The following is a 12,764-nucleotide window of genomic DNA, read 5'->3' as shown; positions in this document are numbered from 1 at the left end:
CTCTTTTTACATCTTCTTCATGTGCCATTGTGTCTTGTCTAAAATTTTTTCCTATACTGATGTTGTAAAAATTTTACACATATACACTCTTCACATTTTGTTGATTTTAATATGCCTGTTATTTCACATTAGAACTTTAAAATCAAGATGTAATTTACAAGCTTCGTTGGCAGCATTTTTTTCTTTCTTAGTGATAAGTTAAATCATACAATTGATGGCATTTTCAATTTAATGAAAAATAATGTTTTTATATAATTTTTAAACAAAAATTTGATTGTATTGTGCATGTTATTTGTTGACTTACTTTTTTCACCCAATATATTGTAAATACTGAACAAGACAATATTATCTATGCTATTTTCAATGACTGTACACCCATTATAGAAAGAACAATATATTTTACTAATCCTCCATTTGGGAGCAGTCAGTTTGTTTCTAGTTTTTGTGTAACAGGCCATAACATACTGTGATAGATGCACTTCTGGCTAAATCTTTGACGCATGTATGACAGCATACATCCTAGAAGCACAGCTGCTGAGTTAAAGGATATTTACATAGGAAAGGTTTTGACCAAGTTGCCAAATTGCCCTTTTGAAGGGGCATACCCATTTTTGCTCCCACCAGCTATTTTTTAAAAAGTGACTACTTCTCTGCATTGCCAAATTTATCTGCAAAATCTGTTATCAGCAGAAATGTTAAACTTTTTTCTTTCTTCCTTTTTTTTTTAAATGTACACCATCTTGAGGAATTGTCTTGCCTCTCCATGAAAACATATGAAAACATACATTTTTATATTGCCATCTTTCACAGGAGCTTTGGAGACTTTTCCAATGCAAAGAAATTGGATGGTTGAAGAAGAAGAAAAATAGACTTAATGCATGAGCCTTGACTCCTGCTACACAGTGCCATTCTCTGCTTAAAGGGCATAAAGCACTGGTTGTTGATAGTTTTTAAGAAGGAGTTAGTGTGATTAGATTGAAAGGAAAGCTCAGTATCTCAAGAAAGTTTCTTGGAGGAAGACTGAGTTTAGCACATTTCCGACCCAGTTTACAAAGGATCTACTAAAGCCATGAAAACATTGAGCAGGAGATTTTTTTCCACTGCACCTAGATTTCTGGCTTGTAAAAATGTAAAAATGTCCTTAACAGAGGAAATAAATTGTATGGTTCACCCAGGAAGTGGCCGAAGCTTGGGGAGTAGGATTTGGTTCAGTCACTTATTAGAAGAGCATACAGTAAGAAACTGAATTCCATGGGGTTTTAGCCCGTGGGGAGTTGAACTTCCACATATGCAGCTTTAAGAATACTTGAATACTTTTAGTGTCTTTTTCTGAAGTTTAGTTTTTGTCTTAAATAGTCAACAAGGCATCTTTTCTTCGGGGTGTGCGAGGGTTCTGGCCTTTGTTTTCTAACAGTGTATTTTGAATAAGAGTCAACTTTACCAAGGCCTAGTGCCTGTATTAGTAAAAGTGCACAAATTAGTAAATAATGAAAGTTAATAATGCCCTCACTAAGATTGAATTTTTGAGGATGTTAAATAGGTAAATACATAAGTGCCTTTTAAAGAGAGCATCTCTGATACTAACCTGAACTCCTTGCCTGGCTTTCAGCCCTTCCCAACTTAATCCTACTCTTGGTGAAAATGTGATTCTGGCCAAACATAGGGAAATCTGGCCAGGGGGTATGTTGCTCAGGGTTGATTGAGTGGCAGAGTAATGGAGAATTTCCCGAAGACCTTTTAGGAAACCTTTCACAAGAAATGTAGTTTAGGGAACCAGACCATTTCCTTTCAGTTTATAAAGGAGAGAAACGATTGGGTGTCATCCTTACAATGGGATTTTTACCCTTTTAATGCTGGTGATGGCGGAGATGGGGGTGGTGGGGAGTGGGGGTGGGTGGTTAGGGCAGGGGCACGGAAGATAGAGAACTGAATAAAAGGCATAGGAGCGAAGGTAATTTAAGTTAAAAAAAAAAAAAAAGAGGACCTACGATTAATTGAAATTGGAGACTTCTTTTTAAGTGCCTTGGAATACAAAGACCCTGTGTAGTCCACGGTCGAACTGAATGTTACTCGTTGAAGGCCAAGGAGCAATGTGTTGGGAAGGGACCTGAATCAAGCCTGATGCTTTGAACACTGTTTCTGAGAGCATCAAAGAAAGCTATTCAGTGGGAGAGGATATGACCATGTGACCAGGATGCAGTATTGAGACCCATGGGTAGTGCGATTGAAAAGCTTTTTTATCTCAGTGTGAAGAAGGTGCTTATAAGGGACAGAAACCTAACCCCTGACAGGGATGTGCTGATGAAAGGTCGCTACCAGTATCACTTTCTTGGCATGAGGAGACCGAACCAAGACAGTTGGAAGGCTTCATCTATGTGGGTCAGCTGCTACTGAGGAGACAGGAGAATCGGGAGGCTCTTTTGATTGTTGCTAGAATTGACCGACTGTGCTACAGTGAATGAAGGGAAGAGGTTTGTGTGAATTCTGAGGAGCCGTGCAGGTAAGGGAGGAGTCGAGAGTTCCCTAAGAAAAGCAGTTAGGCCAGGTCATGGATCAGGGAGGACCTACATGGACATTTCATCTGAGCAGGAGTCCAATTTTAAAAGGAAAAATGTAGATATCAAAAAAGGTAATGCAAGAAAGGTCTCGTTCCTCTGGTAACTCTTTTTCCAGTTAAGCCAATTGAGGGTTCACAGAAGGACATGGAGATTTGCTGGACAATAACAGCTCCTGAAAGGGAGACTTTCATTTCTAGGATCAGCTGGGATCAAAGATGAGATGGACAGATCTTATCCGGGCTTGGAAAGAGCTGCTGTAACTCTTGAATGTAAGCGAAGAGGACTTCACGCCGATTTCCTTTCTGCCAGCGTGTGGGAATACCACTGTGTCAATTAAAGGCATTGACCTCATGGAATTTTAAGTGTTATCCCATCTTCAAATTAAATATGAGCCAAAGTACAACAAAATCAAGCTTTTCTCTTCACCTGAAATGAATTATAAAAGTAGAGACTACTTAGAAGATGAAAGTTGTAACAAAAGAATTTTTGGAATAAAGAAAAATGTGTTTTTGGCACATTTTATCTGCAATCACTGCAACAAATATTTTGTCTTTTTAAAAGGTGCAGCCTCACCCACATGTTATGGACGGGTTTCCAAATAGTGACTACAAAATGAGCAGACTCGTTTTTGTTGGTGCTGCTGTGCCAGAAACTGCCAAGGAAGAGAAGTTGCCTAGCTGACTTCTCAGGGAGCACTGAGAGGTTCTCAGCTACGTAAGCCTTCCTGGGAGCAAATGTTATGAAAAGAGTGGTTTGCTGCCATTTTCTTGAGTGGCTTCCGTATTTCAGTACCTAATGCATAAGCCACGTATCTTTTTCTCAAGACCATCTCATTTCCAAATTCAGATGACTAAAGAGGGTATCAGATTTGCTGCTCTAATACCAAGCAGACGGGAGGAGCTTGGGAATCTGGTGTGAAGCCACAGCATGTTAGCCTGGCTTTGTTTGCTGAGAGGTCCTCAGGAGAAAGGTTCTCTGTAGATATGGCACCAGCCTCTCGAGCTGGTAATACTTGTTTCTCTTTTGTCTTTAATTAGAAGGGCATCTAGAGGGAGAAGAGCTTTAGCTTTTTACCTAGTGTGCATTTTCATCTGGCCCCCTTTGGCAGATTATTCTTCCCTTTTGATTAAATAGTGAAGTGTACGGATCTTTTTGCATCAAGAGGAGTCAGGGCACCTGGGTCAAGTCACCCGTATCCACTTTAACCAGAACCTTGAGCAAGACTACCCAGGAGAGGAGATGTTCTCGAGCACATGTTGGCGGTGTAGGTAGCACTCTGGTCCTCAAGCCTGAGGCTAATCCCTTTTGAGGTGGGACTGTGGACCCACTGGACCTCACTGTTCCCAGGGCTAACCCTCCCAGTGGTGCAAGCTGTGAGCCTCTCCTGGTAGATCACGTCTGAGCAGAGGGCTGTAATTAGAATGGAGCCTAGACATGAATACAGTGGACCCATTGTAATTACTCCGCAGTGGTCTTGATTCTACAGAGTGCCATACCTGGATTCCAGTGCTGGGGAAAGCTGTTCGCTTTAAGATTGGAATCGGGAAGGCACCTGGCACCTTGTTTTTGGGATAGTAGGTTTCCTATAAATTCCACTTGACTTTCCTTTCCCTTATTTCTTCCTTTCAGCATGTTGTGGTACAACTCAATGGCTGGGGAGTCAGAGCTGAGCTGGAATGACACGTAAAAGTTACTTAGCTTCTCTGATCCTCAGTTTTTTCTATGGTGGTGGCATTTCCAACCTTAAAGGATGAAGGCAAGGACTGCTTGGATAAAACATGAGCTTGTAGCTCATTGCAGATGCTGAGAGGGTGATGGTACCTCCCCCCTTCCTTTGTGTTACAAGCGTCATGTATATCAGTAGCTGAACTAGCCTCTGAGGTATTGAGCACGCAGGCTGCTGATCAGACATTTTGGTTTAAATAAGAAACAGTATTGAATAAAGCTAATGTCCATTTACACATGGGCATTTATAAATGTCTTATTAAATAAGACATTTATTTTGGTATATAGTCAACTCTGCTATTACATATGTGTTATTAAAAATCACCACATGTGCAAAAAAAATATGCAATAAAAACCACAGGGCTTACAGGAAAAAAATGGGTTAGGAGTATAACACTTCAAAATGTGTCAGTGACGGGGCACCTGGGTGGCTCAGTTGGTTAAGTGTCTGTCATCAGCTTAGGTCATGATCTTAGGGTCCTGGGATTGAACCCCGCATCAGCAGAGTCTGCTTCTCCCTCTTCCTCTGTGATCTCTCTCATTCTGTCTCAAATAAATAAATAAAATCTTAAAAATAAAAGTGTCAGTGATACGAAAAATAAGAACCTAATAATGATGGTAGCACAGCTTTACACACGTTGAGTGATTGAGATACATAAGGCTACAATATAGTGTGTGTTCCCATGAAAAGACCTGAAGTGTGCTTGTGGAAGCGGGTGTCCAAAGAGTTTGAGCTTGTGAATGTTGTCGCAAAGTGGTGCAAGAAGGGCTACCTGAAATCAGATGGGAGTTATAACGCCAGATGTGGATGAGTACAACGTGTAGTAAACTGAGACAGCTGGTGGATGCATATGGTGTATTCCTCCGTGACTGGGTTCAGCTGGGGGAAGTCATCTGTGTGCGTTTAGTGTTTCTAAAAGGAAAAGTCCTACATAAGCAAACACAAAATTCACATTATGCTCACATTGTTCCCTCATGTATCAATCATGTTGGGATAGATTTATGTTTTCAAAACAAGCATTTCAGCAGAACTGACTGTACTAACTTCCTGGAAAAGTTCACCTTCCCCTAGGCAGTACCCACAAGTAGAAGTGAATGAAATCAATGTAAAACATAAAGGCTAATGGGATCATTAACATCCTTTATAAAGTGGTGATCATTTTATAAATCTAAAAATGTGCATCCTTTATATATGGATTACTATATTCTGGGTAAGTGAAGTTATTGTCAGACTGAGTTGAGGATGGGAGTCATGGTGGGGTTGGGGTGGGTGGTCCTTAGTTGTATTTTGTAGTGATTTTGCTTGTAGATTATTTCTTTGGAAATAATCCACTCGTTGCCACTGTTGGCACCCCTGTCTCATATTAACTTACACGCAGACTCATGAGAAGTCAATGAATAACATGAGGAGAGCAGTCAATAAATAACACCATGCTGTGTTTCTTGATTCACCCAGATCTCTGTTAAAGATCCTCTGTAAATGAATCTTGTATTTTGAAAAGAAATGTGATCACGAATATATATGATGCTAGGAGAATAGGGATAGTCTTCTAATTTGTGACAAAGGTTAGAGGGTCTGTGAAGCCCAGAAATCACATACAAATTTTTGTTGGTAAGAGCACTGTGGAAGACAAGTATCCTTGGCTTATATCACATTCCTAAAGGGATCTTTGATCCTGAAATGGCCATGAAACAGTGACTTAGAAAAATCTGTAGAATGTAGATTCATATGGGTCATTTAGGAGAAGCTGGAGTGATCTATGGCATATCATAGTACAGTGACTTGATAAAGAGGAGCTTTGGTTCTCAAGAAGTACTACTGGGTGCCACCATCAGAGATAGCATGGAGCTGGTTTGACCACTGGGTTGATCTCACAGGTCCTCTTTGTCCTCTCAGAGTTGCCACATCAATAGTGAAGATTCCTTCTCATACAAGGGGTTATGCCTTTCAACTATGTATTTCATGCTTCTCTTGACTTTATTTTTCAGATGGGAACAGCGAGAGCTGCCTAATGGGCGTGTCTATTATGTTGACCATAATACCAAGACGACCACCTGGGAGCGGCCTCTTCCTCCAGGGTAAGGCCTGAGCTGGCAAGCCCTGAGACTCTAGAATTGGCACCAAGAGTCACCCACTGTGTTCTCTACCATTCATTGCCATAGCCATTTTTTTAGTTTCCCCTACTCTCTGCTCCTTTCCCTATCTTTTTTCCCTTTCCATTGTCTTCTACATTCTTTCTTCTCTCTCTCTTTTTTTTTTTTTTTGCTGCTTCCTGGGCCATTGGTATCTTGATGGCCTCGGTTATTTCACCTACATGGGTACCCTATCAGGGCCAGGTTCTCAGTCTCTTTCTGCAGAGCTAGCAAAGCATAGGGACATTTATCCGTGGTCACTTGACTACTTTTCCTATTCACTTAATTCTTCTCTCATTTCTTAGGAGATCTTAGGATTTTTAGAGCATCTCTGGGGAAAAAAGGGCACGGGGAAGCCAGGATAGAAAGAGTGTTGATGTGTTTCACAAGAAGCTTATGCCAAATCGGCCCCTGAGGGGTGCTTCTCGTTCAGCTGGGCTTTGTGAGAACGCAGCTAAGTTCTCTAAAACCAGAGGATGAATGAGGCTTCCAAGAGAGAAGACTGTCCAAGTTCAAGGAGAAGGGGTTTGGTTCTGCTTGCCAGGGACAGAAAGTTCTTTCCACATGTGCCTTTTGGTCCTGGGAGCTTTCAAAAGAGAATGTATTCTGCTCTCAGGAGAGAATCACCTCCTAGTAAAGCATTTATGAAGGGCTCCTGCTGAAAATATGAACACCTCCTCACCATAGAGGGAGAGGATGTCAGAGGTGGGGAATATCAGGAAAAACCCTTGTACTCTGATTTAGTGGTCAGGTATATGCCAGGCAAACACCACCTCACCTGCTGGTCCTACAAATTTCCATGGTTGGTCTGTTTTTCGTTTCAGTTTTCCAGTAGAATGCTTGTTTTCCTTTTTTTCCCTTACCCTTCTGGAAATGAAACTATAATCTGTCATCATTAGTCCTCATTCTGTTTTCTACTTTAAGTCCAGAATATTTACTTACACATTTAACCAAAGTAAAATATTGACTTCTTCGAAAAAAAATCAGACTTTTTACTCTGGAAATTATGGAAATTGTCATATTAATATAAATAGTTTCAAATACCCACTAAGTAGAGAGAATCCCCACATACTCAGCCCTTGGCTTCAGTAATTACTCAACTCATGGCTAGTCTTAGTTCATCTATACCAGGGGCTGGCACACTAGGAGGCTGTAGACAAAATCCAGCTTCTACCTGTTGTCAATAAAGTTTTATTGTAACATAGACACACTCATTTGTTTACTTATTGTCTATGGTGGTTTTCATGCCCAATGGCAGAGTTGAGTAATTGCCACATAGATCGTATAGCCTGCCAAGTCGAAAACATTTACTTTCTAGCCCTTTATAGAAAAAATTTTGTCAACTCCTAATCTGTAATCCTCACCCGGCCTCTCCCCCTTTCTTAGATCATTTTGAGGCAAACCCCAGACATCATATAATTTTATCCGTATTTTGGTATATATTTCTAAAAAACGTTCTCTTATTAAAAACAAAACCACTATATTGTTAACAGTATTTCCTTGCTGTCATCGAATACCAAGTCAGCAGTCAAATTTCTCCAGCATCTTGCAAATTAATTATTGATTTTTAACAGGATGAGTTTTAAACTTGTACTTTGTGTGCTGACAGCATGTATATTTAAAAGCAGTGTTAACTCTAGAAGTGTCCTGGTGGCTACCTCTTACCCTCTCTGGTCTATAAGTTATCTGGGCCTTGATCTCATGAACATTTGGATAGACTCTAAGTGAAGATATTTAATGATATCTTCTAAGGATGGCCAAGGATTGATTCTTTAAGTGTTGAGGTGGGACACTATATCTAGCTTTCTTATTTTCAGGACAGTTTTAATGTTTTATTGGGAGATGGTTCAGCTCACATAGCCTATTAGTTCTTCCTAAGTTTTAGTCACAGACCTCTGAGCCCCTGGCAGGTACTTATGCACTCTTACAGGGAGCCCAGAGAGAACAGAGTGCTCCAGCTCTCACTGCTAACTAGTGGGAGAAATTCACCCCACGGGAGTATTACTGTGCAGACTGCACACTTGAAACCACAGATGGAGCCATTATCTCAGCAGACCTAGTCACCCAGGAGTGAGATTGAGCCAAAGCCAAATTTGCTCACATGTGGTACTCAGACTAGAAGTGAGCATGGAGAGGGATCTCCATAGAGCATGGTGCAGGGGAGGTCTCGCAGAGGGAGGCCGATCAAACTTGGGTTTGTGGGAAATGCTCGAGGTGGACTTGAATGACAAGAGGAAGTTGATCCAGGTTTGGGGAACAGTGTGAATGTAAAAGGTGTCTCTAGGGAATGATTCATGGAGCAGTTTTGCTGGAGTGGAAGGGTTATGTGAAATAAAGATGCTCAGAGTGTGTCTAGCAAGGCACCTGGGTTTGGTGGACACGCCTCCTCGAACTGGAGAGATTAAAAGGGCCAACTGGGCCTCCAACCATTGTTCTGTTTTTATAGATTGCGAATCTTTGTAATATTGCACCTGGAATCAAAGGTAGGGTTATGCTGCTTAGAAGTTTGGAATTCACCAGTGCAGAGGACTTGCAGTTAAACATGTGGATTGAACATGTATTTATTTCCCTTCCTTCCTGAAACACCCCCTTAAAATGGCAATAGAACTATGAAAAAGTATAATGATAAAGGAATGCAAGAGGAGAAGCAGCATATGGAAGATGGTAATCAAAGTTAAATTGCTGATAGATAAATGGCAGAGCTGAGAAAGCTGAAACCCAAACTTACAGTGTGGGTATCCCCCAGGAAGCCAGGGCTAGCCACGGAACGCTGGAAAGCCTCAGCAATCAGACACTGGGGTGCGGGGTGTGTGTGTGTGTGTGTGTGTGTGTGTGTGTGTGTGTGTGCGCGCGCGCATATGTGTATGTGTGTGTAATGAGTCTAAAGACCTGAAGTTAAGTTACAAATCTGTGCAGGGAGCAGTTACATTCTCAGGTTGTCACCCATCACTTCTGTCCCACTGCCACATGCATGCATACACACATGTACACCTCTCTCACACACATGCACACCTGCAGCCAGCCTAGAGGATACAGCTGTAGCCAAAGGCAGGGATGAACTCAGTAAAAAAGGGATTAAGTGAGGATGCTGTCTCCAAATTAAAGATGGGAAGGTTTTTATGCTGAATAAAATGACTAGTCTAAGGGAAGAGAACTACAGATTGTGATTATTTGGGAGTCTTCTAGTGAAACAGTGGAGTGAAGCCACTGGTCAGCCTGCCCAGCCTGGATACCCAGAGCGTCCATTCAGCATTTTAATGACCTACTTTTAAATGTGAAAGAATAGTCTGGGACCAGCAGACAAGAGGATAGGGGACTTGGTGAAAATAATGTGGAGGATAAAACCAAATTATAATTCATATCCTCAAAAATTTGGTAGGAAATATGGCATCTGTGCAAGAAAGGAGACCGTAAGACGGATTATGCAGGGAATAAGAAGACCTTTTAGAAATTAATATATAGTTTGACCATTGAACAACCTAGGTATTAGGAGTGCTGGGGATCCCTGGGTAGCTCAGTGGTTTGGCACCTGCCTTTGGCCTGGGGCATGATCCTGGAGTCTTGGGATCAAGTCCCATGTTGGGCTCCTTGCATGGAGCCTGCTTCTCCCTCTGCCTGTGTCTCTGCCTCTCTCTCTCTCTCTCTCTCTGTCTGTCTCTCATGAATAAATGAATAAAATCTTAAAAAAAAAAAAAAGAGGAGTGCTGACCCCCTGCACAGTTGAAAATATGGATATAACTTTGACTCTCCCAAAACTTAACTACTAAATAGCTTACTGTTGACCAGAAGCATTACAGTTGATTAATAGATATTTTATATGTTATATGTATTATATATACTATATTCCTACAATAAAGTAAGCTAGAGAAAAGAAAGTGTTATTAAGACAATCATAAGGAAGAAAAAATACATTTACAGTACTGTAGTGTATTTACTGAAAAGAACCCACATGTGAGTGGACCCCGGCAGTTCAAACATTTGCTGTTCAAGGATCAACTATATATAACAGCAGAAATAAAAATTACAAGATTGAAAGATAATGTTGGAGATCAGAAAATTAGAGGGTGAGTCTAGGAGATTCAGCCTCTGAAGAGTTCTAGTAAGAAAGAACAGAGAAATAGAGGCTAGGAAATTATCAAAGAAAGAATAAAAGGAGTTTGCTAGAATTGAGAAATTCAAAGTATTCAAATTCAAGGAGCCTACCACATGCCCTACCCAGAGAATGGGAAAGTAAAAGTATTCAAATTCAAGGAGCCTACCACATGCCCTACCCAGAGAATAGGAAAAGACTGACCCCAAGGCACATACAAATGAAATTTTGGGATGGCAAGAGAATATCTCAGAAGCCCCCCAGAAGGTACATATCAAGGATTAGGAATCGAGAATGCCATCTTTCAACAGCCAACTGTGGACCTGGCTGTTACATTCTGATAGAAAATTATTTCCTGTCTAGAAATTAGCTCTTAGGAGCACCTGGGTGGCTCAGTGGTTGAGTGTCCTGGGATCTAGTCCCATAACAGGCTTCCCGCGGGGAGCCTGCTTCTCACTCTGCGTGTCTCTGCTTCCCTCTCTCTCTGTCTCTTACGAATAAATAAGTAAAATCTTTTAAAAAAATAGAAATCAACTCACTGTGAGGGTTGAAATAAAGGCATCTCAAGCATTTCAAAAAATGAACTTCGGTGATCTGGGACCCCAGGATCACACCCTGAGCCGAAGGCAGATGCTCAACCACTGAGTCACCCAGATATCCCGAACTTCGGTGCATTCTTTCTCAGAAGCTACTAGATGATTTGTTCCACCAGACGAGAGGAAGCCAAGAAAGAAGTCATGAGATGCAGTACATAGGGGACTCCATTCGGGGGCTAAAGATGTTGCCAAGAGGAAGGTGAGGGAGGATGACTCAGGGCAGTCATGTAGAGCTGGCCTGAGGATGGGTGTCTATATAGGACCAAGTGTGTCTGAAATGTGGCTAAGACACATCTAACTGACCCCAAGAGGCCACCTGTGCTGCCAGAATCTGGGTGTCCTGTACTGATAGGTTCTTGAAAAACAAGCAGAATGAAATGCATAGTTCTTTCCCATCAGAAAAAAGGAAAAAGTTGCACAACTAAGGAAACATATTCCTAGTATCCTACAAAGTCATCATACAAACTCTGAATATCGATTTAGTGATGATTTTCTAAATTGGGAGGAGAGGGCACTGTATGTTGTAAGGTAGGATGCAGTAAGTGCTCAGCTCTCATCATGGAAGGTTCACAAGTAACATCTAACATGACCGAAATCAAGAAATAATAGAAGAAGCGTGTTATTTAGAAACATGGCAGTAAATAGAGGAAGCAGTTGGGAATTGAACGTTGTTGCTTCTGAGGAGCTCAAATCAGCAATGGGGAGAGGCAGGGAAGGAGATGCTGTATTTTTACTTTTTTTTTCATTTTTCTTATTTTTTTTTTGAGATGCTATATTTTTAAATTGTACCTACTGTAGTACTGTTTACATTTTTAAACTATAGATGCATGATTCCTTTGATAAAAAAAAAGAAAAAGAAAAAATCGCTAGTTGAGAGGATTTATGAGAAAGGTGGGAAAGTTCCATTTTGTTGTGGGCCTTGAATACTAATTTGAAGTTTTGACTCAAGGGTGGTGGGGAGTCAGGTGAAGTTTTTGAGTAGGAGCATCACACACAAGGTGGGCCCGTCTGGTACGATTTTTCTGATGGCAGATTATAGGTTGGCTCAGAGTGGGGAGATTAGTTCAGGGATAGTTGGACACCAAAATGGAAAGTCAAGGGCGGGTGGCAGCAACAGAAGAAGGCTTCAGGCTGAATGGTTTACTCACTTCAGCAGGAAGGGAAGAGTCAGGAATGATGGGGTAGCTTCACCCCTGGGAGGAGGATGAGCAGCAGGAAGAGGAGGGAAGACTCAGGTTTGGGGAGAGAGCTGTGGCATTTAGTTGAGGCCAAAGTGACAGCAGGTCATGAAGGCAAAGCAGTCTAGCAGGTGGAATCCAGACGCAGTGCTGGCACTGGCCATCGGGACTGGGAGCTCCTTGAAGAGAAGCCTTTTTTTTTTTTTTTTTTTTTGAAGAGAAGCCATTTTTATAGAGGTTTTGGTGTAAAAGAACATTGAAGAGGTGGCCAAAAAAAGTCAGTTAGGAAGCTAACCCTGAAAACTGAGGAAGGTACCAAGTACAATAGTCATGTGAAGAAGATAAGAATTCAGAGAAGATGAAATGAGAAGGTAGTTAGGAAACCAAGACTTTCCAACACATATAATATAATCCATATTGGTTCCCTTCTTCGTATTGGCTTATTGTTGTTTTCTTCAGTGGTATCTCTTATCTTTTTAAAGCC

General features: G+C 41.2%; 1 protein-coding gene across 5 annotated transcripts in view; it reads left to right on the top strand.

Moving 5' to 3' along the window:
- Nucleotides 1-12,764, top strand: part of WWP2 (WW domain containing E3 ubiquitin protein ligase 2) — a 145,746-nt gene that overhangs the window by 110,036 nt on the left and 22,946 nt on the right. For all 5 annotated transcript variants that reach the window (XM_025426689.3, XM_035717040.2, XM_049110748.1 and 2 more), the window contains one exon: nt 6,273-6,362. In XM_025426689.3, coding sequence (XP_025282474.1) covers nt 6,273-6,362 — 90 coding nt within the window. The remainder of the gene's footprint in view (nt 1-6,272; nt 6,363-12,764) is intronic.

The sequence above is a fragment of the Canis lupus genome, chromosome 5 (genome assembly GCF_003254725.2).
Source record: "Canis lupus dingo isolate Sandy chromosome 5, ASM325472v2, whole genome shotgun sequence".
Classification (NCBI taxonomy): Eukaryota; Metazoa; Chordata; class Mammalia; order Carnivora; family Canidae; genus Canis; species Canis lupus.
The sequence above is the reverse complement of the archived record's forward strand: the minus strand, read 5'-3'. Positions and strand labels throughout refer to the sequence as shown.